The 18133-nt window shown below is 43.1% G+C and overlaps 1 protein-coding gene across 5 annotated transcripts; it reads left to right on the top strand.

The window, feature by feature from the left end:
- Nucleotides 1-1379: 1379 nt before the first annotated feature.
- Nucleotides 1380-17877, top strand: BRAT1 (BRCA1 associated ATM activator 1). Of its 5 annotated transcripts, none has more exons than XM_084641535.1 (14): nt 1380-1450; nt 2133-2277; nt 2745-2899; nt 6900-7047; nt 8084-8456; nt 8572-8691; nt 9614-9705; nt 10050-10168; nt 10833-11019; nt 11462-11535; nt 12163-12265; nt 13492-13590; nt 14650-14828; nt 15001-17877. In XM_084641535.1, the coding sequence occupies exons 2-14, from the start codon at nt 2151-2153 to the stop codon at nt 15724-15726; spliced, it is 2502 nt and encodes an 833-aa protein (XP_084497661.1). In that variant the 5' UTR covers nt 1380-1450; nt 2133-2150; the 3' UTR covers nt 15727-17877. The 5 variants fall into 5 exon arrangements, with proteins under 5 accessions (XP_084497661.1, XP_084497662.1, XP_084497660.1 ...); XM_084641536.1 differs by having other exon boundaries at nt 1403-1455; XM_084641534.1 differs by having other exon boundaries at nt 1404-1531.
- Nucleotides 17878-18133: the final 256 nt, after the last annotated feature.

The following is an 18133-nucleotide window of genomic DNA, read 5'->3' as shown; positions in this document are numbered from 1 at the left end:
AAACCTGTCATTATGCAAGGCACTGCATTTAGCCGTATGGAGTGGAAATCTATCAACTGCATGAAAAAACTTGTACAGATACAGACAGACATCATCTTCCTTTCCAAATGCAAACAGATGGACATCGTACCAAAAGGACTGAAGGTAAAAAATCCATTACAATCTACATACCACACAGACTATGCTGACAGCTTGTGCCACACGCTCTCAAAGAAACTGCGGAATCACCTGATCAACATCCTCTACAGCAAACAGGGAAAGATTAAATTGGTTAGTCTCTAAGGTGCCACAAGTCCTCCTTTTCTTTTTGCAGACACCAAAGGGGCTTTTTAGATATTTATGTGGAGCAATAGTGCCATCAAGTGGTCCTTCAGAAGTCCTTTCAGAAAAAGAGACAGACTTCTGAATTCAGATCAAGTGGGAACTGTCGTTCCAGCTCACCTCTCACAGATTTCAGAGTGGTAGCCATGTTAGTCTGTATCAGCAAAAACAACGAGGAGTCCTTGTGGAGTCAGCCTTACCATTTTTTGCCAGGCCTTTAGTTTTCCATTCCCCAAATATAACTGCCTCCTGTCCACCAGGGCCAGCCTGATGATTTGGGGAGGTGGGATTAATGAGATGACTCTTTGAGATACACCCCAAATGTAACTGATTTCTCTTCTATAAAGAATTGTGTAGCTTTAGGTCCCCTCTACCTCTGGAGCTTCCTGCTGTATAAGTGGAGCTTAACTGTTTGTGAAGAATGCTATGCATAGCGGCCAACAAGTAGGCTTGGGCTACACACAGTTTTTGAATAGATTTAACTATTTCAGTTAGAAGCGTGATAGTCTAACAATATAGATAAATGGATACAAACCCTAGTGTGGACACAGTTATATCAGTATAAGCTGCCTCATACCAATGTCGGTTATATCCTTATGGGGTATTCCTACAGTCCCCACTGGGGCTCATCTTGACTAGGAACATCAGGGGAAGAACTTGCCTCATCTCCTCTAGGATTTTACCTTGCAATAACTGGAGATAGCTCTTGCAACAGAAATCCCCCCCCCCTTTTATTCAGTGAAGCCAAAGATAAAGTGGCAGCGTACAGGCACTCTGACATTGATTTACACCTCACAGAGCAACATAGCTTGCCGCTACTGATGCAAAATTGCTATGATCACTCTCAAACCAGTAAAGCATGTCCACACAGGGGTCTGCGCCTGCACCACTTTAGTTAACACGAGTGCACGTTTGTGCACAGAAATGCCACCGGAGTCCAGCCCAGCCCAGCCCTCGCTGTGGGTATAAGTTTATCCCCAGAAGCCCCCCTCCAGCTGTCCTCCAAGCCCCGCCCCCATGGTCCCGTAGCCCCGCCCCTTGGCTATTCCGCGTCTGCGCTGTTGCACGGCAGTAGGTGGGAGGCGCGGTTGGCGGCCGGTCTGACGCGGGGAAGCCGGCGCTGTCTGGGGTGAGGTGGGCGCCGCGGCCCGGCTCCAGGATCCGTCAGCCCGGGTGCTGCCGGGAGGAGACCTGGCCGCTCCGGCAGCGGGCAAGTGGGGGTGGGCCGGGCGCTCCCCCGTGCTGCCGGGGGAGGGCGGCGGGAGCGGGGCCCGGTGACGCGCCGGGCGGGGTGGTGCTGGCCGCCCCCTGGATGTGGCGGGAGCCCGGGGCGGCAGGTTTTCCTCTCCCCCTGTGCCTGGAGCGAGAGCGCGGATCAAGGGTGGGTAGAGGGCTCAGCCCGCTCACTGAGGGTCTGTGCCCCGGGTCCTCAGCGGTATTTATTTGGGATCCCTTTGAGGCTCGGGGCGTGTATCCTTACATCAGCCTGGCTCCTGAAAGAGCGTGAGTCAAATACCTGATTTAATGTTTGTAAAGCACTTTGAGGCTGAAAGCAGCAGAATAAATTCTGCTGATCAGATTCAGTTGCAGGTTTTCAGATAAAAGAAAAGAAGAACTTGGGGCACCTTAGAGACCAACAAATTTATTTGAGGATAAGCTTTCGTGAGCTACAGCTCGCTTCATCGGATGCAAAGTACTCTTAGATTTTACAGCAAAGTGTGTCTACCTTGTACTTCCTTACTTGACTTTCAGTGTTGCCTTGTTATGGAGATGCGCTTCCACTGAGTTTGTTTCTCACATTCTTTTACCAGAAGAAAACCAGACACACTATGGACAGGGAATGTTCTCAGCTCCTGCCTTCTGTTTGTGCAGTTCTAGCAGACTCAAGGCAACTTGTTGCAGATGACACTTTTCTTGAGAAATTTCTGGACTGGTTTAAGACCCTGACTGAAACAGGTAATTTTGGCTCTCTGGATTTGGCCTATGCCTCTTGGCAGTCAGAGGGATCATCACAGATTTTGTTTAAGGAGAATTAATATTGTACATACTACTTGATTGTACCTATTGGCTTTAAATAAAATGGTAGGTTGTCTGAAGGTGATAGAAGCTTCCCTCAATATGGAGGGTGCTGTCTGGACATTTTCATACTGTAACGAGAACACACAAAAGCTTTACAAGTGAAGTTTTGTTTCACTTCTTGTAAGTGGCTGAGATTCTTGCTCTAATAACATATTTATTAAGGTCTGTAAAAGGGCTGGTGCTTTAAATGCTTCTGAATCCTTGTCCAACTGACAACTAAGTGGGTATGTGTCGCTCTTGTTGGCTTTTAGATGAGCCTGCTAGAACTGGAATACAAAATAAAAAGAGGTCCTAGAAATGATAGTCAATTGTTGCTCTACCTTCCATGGATGTTTCTTCCCCAGAATCTAGCCTGCTGCTGTTACAGGAGAATCCATGCTTGACAGAGCTCATCACTTGTGTGCTGAAACTGAAGGATCCAAGTTCTAGCACTCTTTCCTTTATTCTGAGATTAACAGGGATATTCGCAGCCTCTGAAAGCTGCTTCCAGTATTTACAGGTAAGTTAAGGCTTAAGCAACTAATCACAGACACACTTCCGCTGCTCAGCTTTTGTCGACCTCACCTGAGTAAAACACAACCATAGTTATGTAGGGTTATTTTCTAGTAAGAACATTCCAATACTGAAGTCATTCAAACATTGATTTCTGTTGTTAGATTCACTCTGTGGTATTGTCAGAGCAGACAGAAGGCAGTAAAAGCTGCTACTTGCTCATCCTTGCATGTAACAGGGTATGTATGCAGAACATAGCTGTCAAATGCTTGGGAGAGGGGAAGAGAAATTACACGTCTCAGCCCCAAAACTGATATAGAATGACCGTCTCACATTTGTTAGCCTCTTTTGAGGCACGTGACAATACGTAAACTGTTTTCAAAGAGAGTTGTGTGTGCATGCTCCCATGCAGGTACTATCTTAAGTGGGTTTTAACTTCGCATTTCCTGAATTCTGGTGTTATCTCATCATTCAAAATTAATCAGTTAATTTACATGTCTTAGTGTCAGAACTCTGCTTTACAATATGCTACCAAAACACACTTATAAAAATTACACACGACCTTTTAGCACGAAGTATTGCATCCCTCGTGAGCTCACTATTTTGGACCTCAAGATGATGGATAAAAATGAATTAATCACTCACTGAAAGTTAGTGGTTGCCTATAGACCAGTGATCATGACTTGCTTACAGACAACCCTAACCAGTGATAGCTTTTTTGAGGAAGCCCATAAATATAATTTTCCAAGGCTGAGAAAAATTGAGCAAAATTGACTGGGAGGAAAACTTAGAAAAATGTGAATGAAAATTGGGAAATCTTTTTAAGATGGCCAGAAAACCATGATTCCTCATTCAAGAAAGAGGACAACTTTGTCTAAAAGCCTATACTGCTTCAGTGGTGAAGTAAAGGCAGCAATTAGAAATAAAAAGGCAATATATTAAAAAAGGGGAAATAGTAATCAATATAAATGAAAAGTTACAAAGTGTAGGAAATTGATAAGAGAAGCTAAAGACTTTAGAGGAAACTCAATGGCTGGCAGGGCTAAGAAGAATAAGGAGGAAGTATATATTTTTAAAGTATATTAGGAACAGAAGATATCCAAGCAATGGTATAGGCCCATTTCTAGATGAAATGGTAAAATTTTTAATGATGCACAAAAGACAGAAGTGTTAAATAAATATTTGTTATGTATTTGGAAAGAAGCAGCATTATGTACTCATATCATATGAAGATGAAGTACTTTCCAGATAATTAGCAACTGAGGAGGATGTTTGACAACATCTACGAGGCATACACATTTTTAAATCTGCAGGCCTAAATAACTTGTTTGTAGAGTCCTAAAAGTGTTGGCTGAGCAGATCTGTGATATGTTGGTATTGATTTTCATAAATCTTGGAATAATGGGAAAATCCAAAAGATTGGAAGAGTGCTTAAATTAAAAAAAGGCAAGTGGAATGACCTGGGTAGCATTAGGCTAGTTAAGCTGACATGAATTCCAGGCAAAATAATGGAAAAGCTAATAATAGAATTTGATAAAAAAATCAAAAGTTAGGACTATAACTCGTATAAGTCAACCTAGTTTTATGGAAAACAGGTCTTGTTAAAAGAATCTGATTTAATTCTTCTGCAATTAAAAGTCTGGTTGACAAGGTAACTGTGTAGATGTAATATACTTAGACTTTAAGGCATTTGACTTCTACCACAATACGTTTACAAATTAGCACTATACCGTATAAAAAGGCGCACACTAAATGGATTTACTGGCTAACTGACAGATCTCAAAAAGTAGTTTTCAATGGGGGCATCATCACATGGGAGTGTTTCTAGTAGGGTTCCACAGGGATCTGTACTAGATCTGATACTGTTCAATGCTTTCAGTGATCTGGAAGTAAATATAAAAAATTGCTGGTCAAACTTACAAGGTAAGTTTTTGGTAATAACCCATTCATTAAGACAAAATGGGTTTTAATACAGCTGGGGACAGGAAATGCAAGCCATATCTACAGAATGGGGGGCTGTATCTTGAAAAGTAGTGACTCTGAAAAGGATTTAGGCCTGAAAGGACAAGCAACTGAACATGAGCTCCCAGTGTGATGCTGTGGCAAAAGGACTAATGTGATCTAGGGCTGTATAAATAGGGGAGTAAGGAGGTGATTTTACCCCTCTATACAGTCTTAGTGAGACAAATATTAGAATACTACATCCAGTCCTGGTGTCCACATTTTTTAAAAAGTGGTTTAAAAATTAAGAAGGCATAGAAGAGAACCACAAAAATTATTCAATGAACTCTTTCAGTCTCTAACTGTAAAGCATTTTCTCCTGTTCTATCTCTTTAGCTTATCAAAAAGAAGTCTGAGGGTGACTTGATTACATTATTTAACTGCTGTCACGGGGAGAAAGAACTGTGTACTAAAGGGCTCTTTAATCTAGCAGAGAAATGCATAACAAGAATCAATGGCTGGAAACTGAACCAAAATAGATTAAATTAGACATACATTTAATCACACTCTGTTAACAACTGGAGCAAACTACAAAGTAGGGGAAGTAATGAATTCTCAATCTCTTGATGACTTCGGATCAAAACTGGATGCCTTTCTGGAAGATATGCTTTAGCCAGACACAAGTTATTGGGATTAATACAGGGGTAACAGGGTGAAATTTAGAGGTCAGACTAACCAGGCTCCAGGACGCTTTTCTCAAACTGGGTGCATTGTGGAAGGAGGAAAATAAACCACTTAAAGCCATGGTATACACCAGTATCTCTCCTTCAATCTACACTACATTAACAGTGATCTAAACATGTTTTGGGCAGGGGGTTAATGTGTGAGAACTTTATCTTAGAGTATACATGCTTCAGACAAAGCAGCTAGTACATGCCAAATTGATCAGCAAACATTAATATATTAAGCCAGACTTACAAACCCACTAAACCATGGGAATTCTGACTTAATGCAGTCACCACTTTCTTGTCTCTGCCATATGATGTACTTTGAATAATAGCACACAATAATAATAATAATTTATGTTGTGTTTTTCATAGAATCATAGAATATCAGGGTTGGAAGGGACCTCAGGTGGTCATCTAGTCCAACCCCCTGCTCAAAGCAGGACCGATCCCCAATTAAATCATCCCAGCCAGGGCTTTGTCAAGCCTGACCTTAAAAACTTCTAAGGAAGGAGATTCCACCACCTCCCTAGCTAACGCATTCCAGTGTTTCACCATCCTCCTAGTGAAAAATTTTTTCCTAATATCCAATCTAAATCTCCCCCACTGCAACTTGAGACCATTACTCCTTGTTCTGTCATCTGCTACCACTGAGAACAGTCTAGAGCCATCCTTTTTGGAACCCCCTTTCAGGTAGTTGAAAGCAGCTATCAAATTCCCCCTCATTCTTCTCTTCCGTAGACTAAACATCCCCAGTTCCCTCAGCCTTTCCTCATAACTCATGTGTTCCAGTCCCCTAATCATTTTTTTCATCTTTAAAGTGCATTGTAGTGTGTGGCCTTCTAACAGCATCCTACAGCAGTGGCTGGATAATAGTACCTCCCGAGAAAGATTCTTTTAATTTAAATTGCAATAATGGAACATAGTTTTTCCTGTGGGTAGGATAGGGTAGGGACCCAGCAGTCTCAGTGTGCCTCAAATATGAAGGAAATATTTTTTTTAAATTCCCTTGTTTTGTATGATGGCATATGAATTTAAAGTATGCTCTAAAGTCTACAGGGAAGAGAACACCTGGCTAGGAAACAACTTCATGGGCTGTCATAGCCTTAGAATTTTTCCTAAAGTTCTAAAAATCTCTTTCAGATGGTTAACTTTTCTCTCACTCCTGGGTTAAGCATGTGACAAGTGTTTTCCCTTTGCATAGCACCTTTTATTAAGTGTTTTAATTAGGTAGGGTTTTACTGCGATAGCTATTATCAAATTGATTTACACAACTAACCTACAAGCCCCCAAAACTCTGCTTGCTGCATAGTTTACTTGTGTTCTCTCCTCTTGACTCAGCAGAGGGAGCTGTTGATCAGCCTCTTTGGAGAGGTGGGGCCTCTCAGCACTGCTCTGTGGGAAGAGGCATCTGTGCGAAGCGGCTGGGTCCAGGGTGTGCACAGCATGGTGCAGCACCAGAGCGCCCTCCATTTTTTGTGCAACTGTGGTGAGCGCTGTTTCTTGCCAGTATTCTTTAACGTCTTAAATCCTTTAAGTGTGCCTTGGCTATTGTAATCTGTCACTTAAGTGTTAAATGAGCAGAATCGTCCTAGGATATTATGTTCAGATGTCATTATTTTACTTCGAGAAAAATAAAACGAGGAAACGACGACAGAAGGGACTTAAGCTGTTGTAAAAGTTAATTGTATTGCTTTATTTTTGTTACACTTACATATGTATTAAGGTTCCTCAATATAAAAAAAAAAAATAGCATCCATGTTGGAGGGAGAAACACACACTTACCCAGTAAGCAAGGTAAAAATAGTGCATTGGAAAGCCACCAAAATTCTTATTTGCAGTCTAATAGAAATAGTTCAGGATTATTGTACTCTAGGGAAATTAACCCAGGTTTCATTGCCACAGATTTTTCATTGGGCTTGCAGATTTTACTCAATGTGAGCAGTCCTATTTGTGTTTTAAAATTCAGGTAATTCACTAGTCTTAATAATTAATGGGTAGTAACTTGACAGTCTTTATTTGATACTTAGTTAACATATACAGAGCATCTTATCTCAGGTCAATCTAACAGCCTCCTCCAGCTGTCCGCTCCCACACCCTGAAGATTCTATTCACCCCCTATTGGTTCTCTTTAAACCACAGTTTAAACACATCCTGAATGACATAAATTTGGCTGGCATAAGTGGTAGTGTGCCCAGTGCTATGTCGGCGGGAGATCATAAGCTGCCTATCACAGCCCCTATAATCTTACAGTGGGGAAAACAGAAATTTTACAATGCCAGCCATTGTCATTTTTTTCCTTTTTCCCCCCATGGCCAATGATGGATAGACTGACTTTTTTCAGTCTGTTCATATGTAACATTAAGTTTGTGTTTTCATTTTAACTTTACATTTTAATTTGTGTGAGGTACTCAGAAGTAGGATGATACGTGATTGGATTGCGATGAAGTCTCCAGGTTACAACAAAACTCTTGTTTCTTTAAGTGTCATGGCTTTGTTGTTGTTGTTTTTTTCCTTTGACATAGGAGCCATAGATGTGATCTTCACTCTGCAGGGAGACCCCAGCCTGTTTGTGGCTTCAGCTGCCAATCAGCTTTTAGTGCACATGCTCACCTTCTCTCTACAATCATTCCAGACTAAACTTGTAAGTATAAAGGACTGTGATTGGCCAGTATGTGCTCAAAAGCTTGTAGTGCACACTGAAGAGTCCCTTAAATCCAACTCTGCCTCTCGTATCAACCAATCCCTGAAGCTGCTAACTAGTGTGTTTGGATGCTGTCATGATCTGTGGACTGAAGTACTTTGGTCACAACTATCCGAGCCAATTGTGTATCTCTTGGAGGAGGAGCCAGTCCACGCCGGGCACTCACTGGTGGACCTTTTCCTTAGCATGACAAGGTAAAGACCTCTTTGGAACTTGGATTCATGCAATACTGTCCAAAATGTTACAAGATATGTGGTGGTCTTTTCCAAGGTGTGTACACAAACATATGTTAACACTTCTTTCTTTCAGGTCTCCTGTGTTTAGCTGCCCTGAATGTAGCCTGTGGACATCAGTGACATGTGCTCTGGAGCACTTAAACCCAGCTCAAGTTGGTCATTTGGCAGTGGGAGTACTGAAGCTTCAGGAATGGTATGAATTGTTGGTATCAAACTTTAAAAAGCTTTCTTATAATCTTGGAATATTATTCTGCAAATCTTTTTTCGTAAGTTGTCAAGTTCCTTTCTGATTGTCAGTGCTCTCCTGTATGAGGAGGGAAACTTTGTGGTGCAACTCGCTGCCATTGTAAGGTTGGTACAGAAAAGCGTGTCCAGGAGCTGCAGATGCTGATGGTCTGACAGTCCAGTTCCAAACATGAGGAACAGGAGAACAAATGCCTTGTACATGCTTTCAAATCCCACCTACAGACAGCCAGCCTCTAGGTTCGGAATGGCAAACTTTTTTGTTTTTGCTCTCTAGTGCCAAAATTAATGTTCAGAGTAGGCATTATCTTGAGTGCAAGTCAAACAACACTTCCCTCTATTTCCTTCCCCTTCACATATGCTGTCTAATAGAAGTACACTTACTGCTTGCCAGCAGAAATCACCATAGTTGCTCTTGGGACTTCTACCTAAACCAGCAATGTGAGGAGCAATTAATGTAGGTTACTGTAAATAGGAGAGTATTACTGGGTGCACATGATCCAATGTTGCAGGTTAAGTAATGCCTACACTCTGAGTATGTAACGTTGTGTTGATGGGAAGAAGATCACTCAGGATTCTGTCCCTTTACGGTCCCCTTCTCTCTTGAAAAACTTCACACCAAAACCAGTTAGCTTTACTGCAGTGAGGTTGTTTGAAAACCACAAGGACTTTTCTCCTTCCTCTCCTGGCTTAGCACAGGAAGCTTGGGACAGAGCTTGAATCCCCACATAGCAACGTGTTACTCTCCCACCAGCCCCAGCCTGATTTAAGGCTGAAAGAATCTCCTCTCTTATTAACTAATCAGAATTTGGGGGCAGATACTCAGGGAGAATGAAGTGTTGTCTGTTCACCGTTACTTCTTCCTTTTGAAGCCCACAGGCAGTAAGGATCCAAGCTCTGAGTGTTCTGCTTCAACCAATGGACTGTGTTCTGAAAGCAGCCTCCCAACCCTTGGAATACCCAGGTATAATAGTTATAGACAAGTGAAGGATAAACAACCAATCTGCCTTTAAAGGACAAGACTGTATTCAGAAGGAATGGGGGTATGAGTTTTATCTTTAATGCGGGGGGGAGAGTGAACAATTGAAGTAACAACTGTTGTGTGAGAGCGAGACTAAAGTCAAGAAGCAGCGTTTGTGATATAGCTGCCAGAGTGTACAGTATCCTGCTGAGGGAGGGGTCTTATTTTTCAGTGAAAGATGGCACTAAATCCATTCCTTCCTTTACTTAAAACTCTTTTGCCATCTCTATTTCAAACCCACTGCTGTCCTCTACTAACCTCAGTTCTCTCCTCCTTTCCATCTCCAGGTTTGCTGAATAGGTCTGTGAACGATCCTGCTACTGTTGAAACTCTTCTGTCCTGCAGATCCTCTTGTGCTAGTCTCCTGTGTCAGACGTTGGCTCATCTGGAGGAGCTGCAGTACCTGGTAGTGGTCTGGGGAGAGGGATACCTGAGGAAGGAATGGGTTACTTGAAAGATTTCATTAAGATAGATTTTCACAATAGGGCCTGCAACCAAATGGAACACGGAGAAATGTTGGCAGTGGGGACTTTCCATTGGTGCCTTATCTAGTCAAAGAAGAAATCTGCTACCCTCTTCTCCCATCTTGCTTTTACCTCCCTCACAGAACAGGCATATTTAAGCTTTAAAAGAAGGCTGCACTTGGCTTACGCATTGCAACTATAATAGTGGATTTGAGGCTACTGTCCACCACATGTCAGTGATGGCAGAGAGATGATCTTCTTTCCTCTTTCACTCACCCATACCAAGTTTGCCATCTAGCACTGCAGAAATTTTTATTCCTAAGTTTCCTCTCAGATTCTGACGTCTCACCTATTGTAAACCCTGTTAAACTGCTTTCTCTAGTACTAACAGTAACCCTCCATCATTTATGCAATAGCTTTTTGGGGTGTGGGAGGGAACCTGTTCATAACTATCAGACTTGTGATACCATAGGGATGATACCACATTAGAATGAAACAGGTTTCTGCCCATCCTCTCCTACTTCTCTTGTAATAAAAATATGTACACTACATATACAAACACATGCTTGAGGTATTTGCTAGAAACTTATCTGCTTTCTACCTCAGACCTGCTTGCCCGTGGATTTGCCCCATATACCTTTGCTACAGTCTGTAGTGACAATATTGCAATTCTGTATTGGCCTTGCGACTCCAGCAACCTGTCTGGGAAACAAGATCAGTAGAATCCTGATTGGCTGCTTCAGAGTTCAGCGGTCAGCATTTGACATCCTGGGAGCGCTCTCTCACTGGGAACGTGAGTGTTTTCCACGTTTTATGCATCAGTGTATTTACTTATTTCTGGAACTTGTAGCCATTCTAGATTTGTAGCAGAGCAAAGTGTCCTGTACCCATTTCCCCTCTCAGCCTCTGGGTCTGGGTTCACCATTTTGAAGTATAAGAACAATCCAGTTCCCAAGTTTGTTCAGTTCTGGGCTTCAGACCATACATCAACTTCACCAATGAATCTTCATTACTGTTGGTAAGTTAGAGCAATTAGTGATGAAAGCAGTTTTTATAGGTAGGCCATTTCTCTTCTCCCCTGCTTTCAGATACAATGTATTTTGCTGTTTAGTGGTTACACTTGGTTTTCTCCCCTACAAATAGTTCTATAATAAATATATTGGTATTTCAAGAGTTGATTCGGTTTTTTTTCTGATTAGTATTGATCGTTGGCTATCACTTTTCCTGTGTTTCAGGCCACAGTGTATTCATGGGAAGTGTATCTGACATCCTCCTTGCATACCTGAAGAGTCCAGATACCAGTCCTACCGTAAGTACAGAAAACAAATCACAGAAGTGACTGTCTACTAAAACAGTAATTCTAGTCTCTTTAGGATGCGGTTCTGAGAAACCGTTTGACACCACAAACAACTGTACTGGAACATCTTAAGAGGCCCCTGTCTCAGCTCTGAGTGACAGAGGAAGTGGCTCAAGAAATGTGATTAAGCGATTATACAACTGACTGTGTTCACTATCCTTGAAAGGAAACAGGAGTTATTGTACCCCAAGAGTACTTCCCTCAGTCTTGGGGTTTCTAGTACTTGGTGCTGGGTTTGCCAGTGTTTTTGGTATTACATTATTGCATTGCTGAGATGACTGAAGATTTCCCGCTGGTCGAGACTCTGGAAAATTAGAAGCTGGTATTAAGAGTAGACACGTTCCAGGAGCCTGCTAGGAAAACAAGCAGGCACCATTGGATTCTTGATCTAGGCAATGTTTACCAGCAGCCTAGTTCTTGATAACAAAGGATGCTGGGTTGTTATCCTTAGCAGTTTGGCTGCAATTGAGAAGACTAAGCAAATATTATCCAGTGTAAGTGCAAAAAAAAAAAAAAAAGCCTCCTCGTGAAGTAAATATTAGAAGGGCAACCTCCCTCTGATTGTTTGTCGTGTTCTAGGTTCTGAAGAAGTCATTTCAAGCAACACTCAAATGGCTGGTGAGTTTGTCAGAAGCACCCAGCTCCAGGGATCGCTGGGAACAGATTGACCAGTTTCTCCGAGGTAAGGAAACTGTTGGGGTAAAGTCCAACTAATGGCAAAGTATTACGGCAGTATTGGACAAATAGTTTCAACAGAGAAGTAGCTCTTATAGAATTGCTACTCTGCCTCTCTTTCACAATCCCTATATTAGGTGCACATATACTTACATATAACACAACTGTTGGAGCAGTGTCCAATAAGATGTGCTAGGGATCTCTGAAGGAAGCAGTAAAAGATGTTGCATATGATAATTTAAAGGATGCTAATGTTTAACAAAAAAAAATTGCTACTACGTGCGGCTGTCGGGAGTCAAGCCGTCATGACCGCAGGTTAAGAGGGCCATGCTGAAAAGTGTCTGATTCACTTAGGAAAAAAGCCATTATTTTCTGCTCTTTCTGGATTGCATTTTTTTTTTTTATGAAGTCTGTCATTCGCTGCAGATGAAACGCGTTCACGGCCGATTCATCAGCTGATCGGCTTTCTCCAGAAATTGATACCAGTGCTAAGCCATGATGCTTTTTAAAACTACTTATAAACCCCTGGTTGGCTTGGAATGGTTCATCCCCCGTTAAATTTCCAGATTTTGTTGCTTGGGCTTGAAGAATTGGCCCACTTAGTGGCATTCCTTTCAGCCTTTCCTGAGCAAACCACATGCACGTGGCTTTGTCTATTGTGCATTTTGCTGAATAGTGCGTGTTTTTGCTTAAGTCCCGCAGCAGAATCTATATTTTGTACAAAGCCATTCAGTTTAGATTAGTTTTTTAGCCATCCTCTGAGAGTAGATTCAGCAATCCCAATATCTTTTGAAACTTTGGCCTGGGTTTCTCTGTTATTTATGCGATCTATTGCCGCTACCTTTTCTTCTACTGTGTAGGAACGCTGACGCTTGCCCTCTGCCATTATATTAGGCCTACGGTTAAAATTTTCTAATGTAGTGTATATATTATTATATAACTACTACATATTATCTCTCTCTCTAGCGTGACAATGACTACGTGTGCGTGATATGTCTTTACCGAGATCGGTAAAGACGTACAATCTGTTTCCGCTCCGCACTTCCTGTCGATTTCTATGTCAGTAAGTTAGTGAGAAAATCTGTAGTGCTACATAGCAAGTTCCTGTACCACGTGTTAAATAGGTAGCACTGGGAGGCCCAGCGCTACTACGCTTTAAGCGGATTCACGTGTAAACGGGTCTGTACTGTACTGACTTGTTCCTTTCCTAAACCTCTTGCTTGCCATGTGCAGATCTGTTTCTGGTGCTGCAGAAGCGTTTGTGCAGCCCGTACTGGGAAGTACGGGACTCCGCCCTGGAGTTTCTCACCCATCTGGTTAAGCATCTGAGAAGTAAGATTTGAGGTTTATCACCATATCCAAGCATTTACTACCAACCCTCCCTTCTCCCCCCCCCCCCCCAAAAAAAAAAACACCTTAGCCTGCAAACTTACCTACTTGCAAAAACAAACCCACCCAACACTTTTGAGTGACCTAAGCCATGAGAAACCCTGACAAGTCATCCAGTAGGTTTATCCTACTGGGCTCCAAGTGCTGAGTCCTCCTGAAGTTCCAGACATATAGTAGTTTTAAGGAATCTGACTAGGAGGCAGTGAGACAATGAGATATGTAGGGAGGCAATGGAATGGATAAGGTTTCACTGAGCAGGCAGTGGGGAAGGATTTGGGGAGCTTGCACAAGAGCACACACCTGCATGGTGCAGAACCCAGCTCTGCAGGGGCTTTCTGCCCATTGCAGATTCACCCTCCGTTCCCCCCTTACACAGCAGAGGCCCAGCTCTGAGGCCAGGGTAGTTAACCCCACAGTAGCTCAGTTCCTGTTTGATGGCAGAGAGGAGAGAATGAATTTCTTTTCCCTACTTCTGTCCCCAAACCAAAGTGGAACTCTCCAGTGCACAATCCAGCTGCTTGTCCCAGCACACAGCCTCTGGCTTTGGGTCTTGAGCACTCACACCTGTTTCATCGGACCTGCAGACCCCTCACTAGCACTGTCAGTTATTCAGCGTGTGTTGGGTAGGTTCTTCAGAACCATCAGGGCTAGACATTTATTTAAAAATGAAAGCCTAAATTCAGCAAGCTGAGAGTAAATACCCCCTTGCCGGGGAGAGGTTCATTTGCATGCACACCAATGGCAAGTAGATTTTCCGAGCTCTAACAATTTGGGGGGGGCGGGGTTGGGGTATGACTGGAATTCAACAAGCTTGTGGTGTTGCACTGTGCTCTCATCGGCAGTTGCCTGGTCTCCGTAGCAGCTCAACTCATTCGGCAGGCAGCAGACGTCTTAGTAAGATGAGGGGCTGTTTGCATTGGAAGCCGTTTGGCTGGATAGAGGAATGAAGCCCTTTTTTTTTTTTTTTTTTTTTTTTTTTTTTGGACTGCTGTATATTTACAGAGAAGGAGGGATTCAGGCAAGTTCTCTTCTCTTCGGAGGTGCCCAAGCTCACAGAAGATCTTCTTGAGGACCCAGAGAGTTACGTGCGAGCAAGTGCTGTGACAGCCATGGGACAGCTGTCCTTCCTTACCCATCTCATCTCAAAGAAGCCTGGCATAGAAAATGGAAATGGCAAAGAGGTAAGGAAGGGGGAAGATAACCCTTGTTAAACCCACAGCAGAATCTAATAGAACTTCCCATGAGCAAATAAGAGATTTTGCAGCCATTAACTAAGATGCTGAATTATTAGAGAGAAACTGGAGTGTTTTGAACTCCTTAGCCAAGAGTTTCCATTTCTTTTCTTTCTCTTAGGAAAGCATTGTAGCACAACTTCAAGAAATCTTATCAACAGACTCAGAGGGCTTCCCTAGAAGAGCTGTGATCAGTGTTTTCATTGACTGGCTGAGAGAAGGCCACACAGATGTACTGAAAGACACTGAGCAGTTTGTCTCCAGTGTGCTCCAAGCTGTGAACACAGACTTAGACTGGGAAGTCAAAGCTGGTGGTTTGGAACTGGCTGAAGTTTTCTCTGCCCAGACGCTTGGACGGCTTGGCCTTGCTGCATGCCCGTATGCTGCTGTCTTATCTTCTGCCACCCGCTCCACTCATCTGAATGAGTCTCTGCAGATATTCTGCCAGGTGAAACTGTTTGAGTTCCTGTTTGGTGCTTTGTGTGACTGTGACAGGCCAGTGGCTCAGAAAGCCTGCAACATACTCATTGCCTTGAAAGCTGAGCTCTGTGAGGAGAGCAGCCAGAAGGAGGGGACGAGTGCAAGCTTGTCTACAGAAGCACATGGCATTGCTTGGTTAGAAGAGACTCTGAGGAGATGGAGTTCCTGTCCCAGAGGTGATGCTGATGAGGCTGGCTCCCAAGACCCAAACGATGTGCTGCTGGTTTTGAGAACTGTGGACTTGGAACAGCTGCACAGCTCTCTGAACAGAAGTAGTGACCACATTGAGAAGAGCCCGCAGTCCCTCTTGCAGGACATCCTGGCCACTGTGGGGACCTTGGAGGAGAATGAAGCTGACTGCTATTAAAGTCAGTGGCAGGTTCTTGCTCAGATAGGAAGCCATTCCAAATAGGTATCTGGCTGCAAGAGAAGTTATTTGCTACCAAAGAGTAGAAACCAGGCCTTGCAAAAGGGGAAACTGTTATAGAAAGGCCCAGGAGGAGGACTCTGTCTTGGACTGGTCTGAACAGCGAGGACGACAACCTGGCTGGCTGTCAAACAGGTTAGACAGTCGTTAGGGGCATGTTGTCCTTGCTAGCTGTGGCCCAGAATGCAAGGAATTTGAAGGAGAGAGTATTTAAGAGGTGCAGCCGGGAACTATAATACGTATTTTAACAAGTGATTGTTAAATACAGGGTCCGTATGAATTCAGACTCTAGTCACTGCCCAAACTTTTTTTAAACGTCCAAAAAAGCATCTGTTTCATTTTAATATACCCTCACATAAAGTCATAAAGAAAATTACCTCCCAAAACCACAACTTTTTAAAAACGGATGTAAAGTGCTGGTGTAGACAAGGTAAAGAAATTGATTAACCTTTTTTTTAGAGCCTGGTTGGTTAAACTTGCTGAAAGCTAGTTCAAGTAGACTGGTTTTAAAAGGGATCTGTCCATTTTTGCTTTGTCTAAACTACCACTCTAAATCAGAGTCCCTGTTATAGCGAAGGGCCTAGAGGCAGAGGAGAACATTTAGGGAAGAGTCATCATGACATCAGTGTTTTGAATGTTTCCTGTAACTATGGCAGGAGATCAATTAAAAATTGTATTGGCAAAAAAATTTCTGACCTCTTCCTGCACAGATTCCCAGGGAGAAGATGAGATGCAAGGTGCAATACACTCGCATTTCAGTGACGCTGGGGGCAATTGCAGTTTCTAAGCCTCCAGAGTGCGCTAGTCCCCATTTCAGAACAGCTGGAATGACTCCCAGTGGGAGAAGGCAGCTTTGGCAGCTGGATCTTTTCAATAAAATGGCAGTGTCAGACTTCGGTTTGCCTCATCCAAGTCAACAAACCTCCTCAATTAGAAATTGAGCAGCCGTACCCAAAGTGGCAGAGCTGCTTTTTGAGGGCAATTTGCCAGCTTTTTGAAAGCAGCTTGGGGTAGATTTGTAGTTTACAACTTCAGCAGCCCAAGAAGCAACACTGTATTAAAACCTCTCTTCTGTAGTGAAACAGCACAGCCATGGAAACAGTGTCAAACTGTACCTACGTCCCTTGAGCACTGATGTGAAACTAACCTTGCCAAGTAGGTATGGTAAAGAACACGCCATTCATTTTAGGCTAATGGAGGATACTGAAGCTCTCGTCCAGCTGCAGTGTCTCAAGAGGAGAGGGTTTCAATTCAAATACCATCTCATTCATTCCCTTCTACCAACAGCTGTGCTAGTCAGTGAAACAGCATCTCAAAGTCTGTCATTTTGAACAGCTTACTGGCAGCAATGCAGGGAGGTTAAGCATAGGTTTGAATACTTAACTGCTGAGGTTGGAAGTTTACAGCATACCCTTGAATGAATTCAGACAATAAGCTTATCTGCCACGCTGCACACAGCTTTCTACACAAGAGCTCCAGCTCTCTTATGGCAACTGGAAGGAGCAGCCTTTGAGGATATACAAGCATGTCTGACCTTGGGCTGTATCTGACTGAAGAAAGAAAAAGAAGAATAAAAATAAGACCAAGATGGCCATATCCTTACCCTGCCTGGCACTTGCAGAAGCTGGGAGGGTTAGTGGAGAAGAGTCTGGCTAATTTAAGGAAGCGTAGATTGTTTTTCTCAACCGCTGCAACCATGTCTGCTCAATGGATTATTATCCAAAGCTAGCACCATACTCTTTGCAGGGCATTCTCTGACCTGTTTAAAAGGGGAAGAGAGCAGAGTTATTAGATCACAAGCACCTTTAGCTAGAAGTGCTAGTGATGCTAAGTTCAGGCCCCTGACTGCTTGTAGTCTGAAGCCACCTTACCCAATGCATGATATATATGCCACCAGAGAAAGACACACACAGAGTTTGGAGTGAGGGACAGGGAGGGCTACTTACATGTGCAGTGGGAAGTAGCATCTCATTCATCTTTCTGCCTGCAAGTGGAGGTGACAGGAGGATTAATTTTGGAACTTTCATAAACAGTATTGTACTGAAAAGCTCTCTACCTTCAGCAATTAGATTAAAAACAATACTGACTTTTGCACAGCTTCCATTTCTTCTGCTCTGTTTCACCCTCCTTTATTGTACCTTGCACGTGTCTGTTCACTGCCCTCTGTTCTTCAAGACTTGCATTAGTACTGGGAGGCTGAGACTGGAATCATGTATCCAACAAGAGGGGAAAAGAGCTGAGCGGCGTGAAAATCAGCAGCATGACAGCGAAGTGGCTGGGGGTGGAGAGATCAAGGGAGGTAAAGAGCAGCCAAGAAAACCTTATTTTCCCTGCTGCAGAAAAATTC

The sequence above is a fragment of the Lepidochelys olivacea genome (assembly GCF_965140295.1).
Source record: "Lepidochelys olivacea isolate rLepOli2 genome assembly, chromosome: 10".
In the NCBI taxonomy this organism is placed as follows: domain Eukaryota; kingdom Metazoa; phylum Chordata; order Testudines; family Cheloniidae; genus Lepidochelys; species Lepidochelys olivacea.
The sequence above is the reverse complement of the archived record's forward strand: the minus strand, read 5'-3'. Positions and strand labels throughout refer to the sequence as shown.

Excerpts from the sequence above, each read along its gene's own strand:
- BRAT1 (XM_084641535.1), top strand. The coding sequence starts at position 2,151 with ATGGACAGGGAATGTTCTCAGCTCCTGCCTTCTGTTTGTGCAGTTCTA. Across the intron at positions 8,692-9,613 it reads GTACTGAAGCTTCAGGAATG|CCCACAGGCAGTAAGGATCC; the intron begins GTATGAATTGTT and ends TTCCTTTTGAAG. Across the intron at positions 9,706-10,049 it reads CCAACCCTTGGAATACCCAG|GTTTGCTGAATAGGTCTGTG; the intron begins GTATAATAGTTA and ends TTCCATCTCCAG.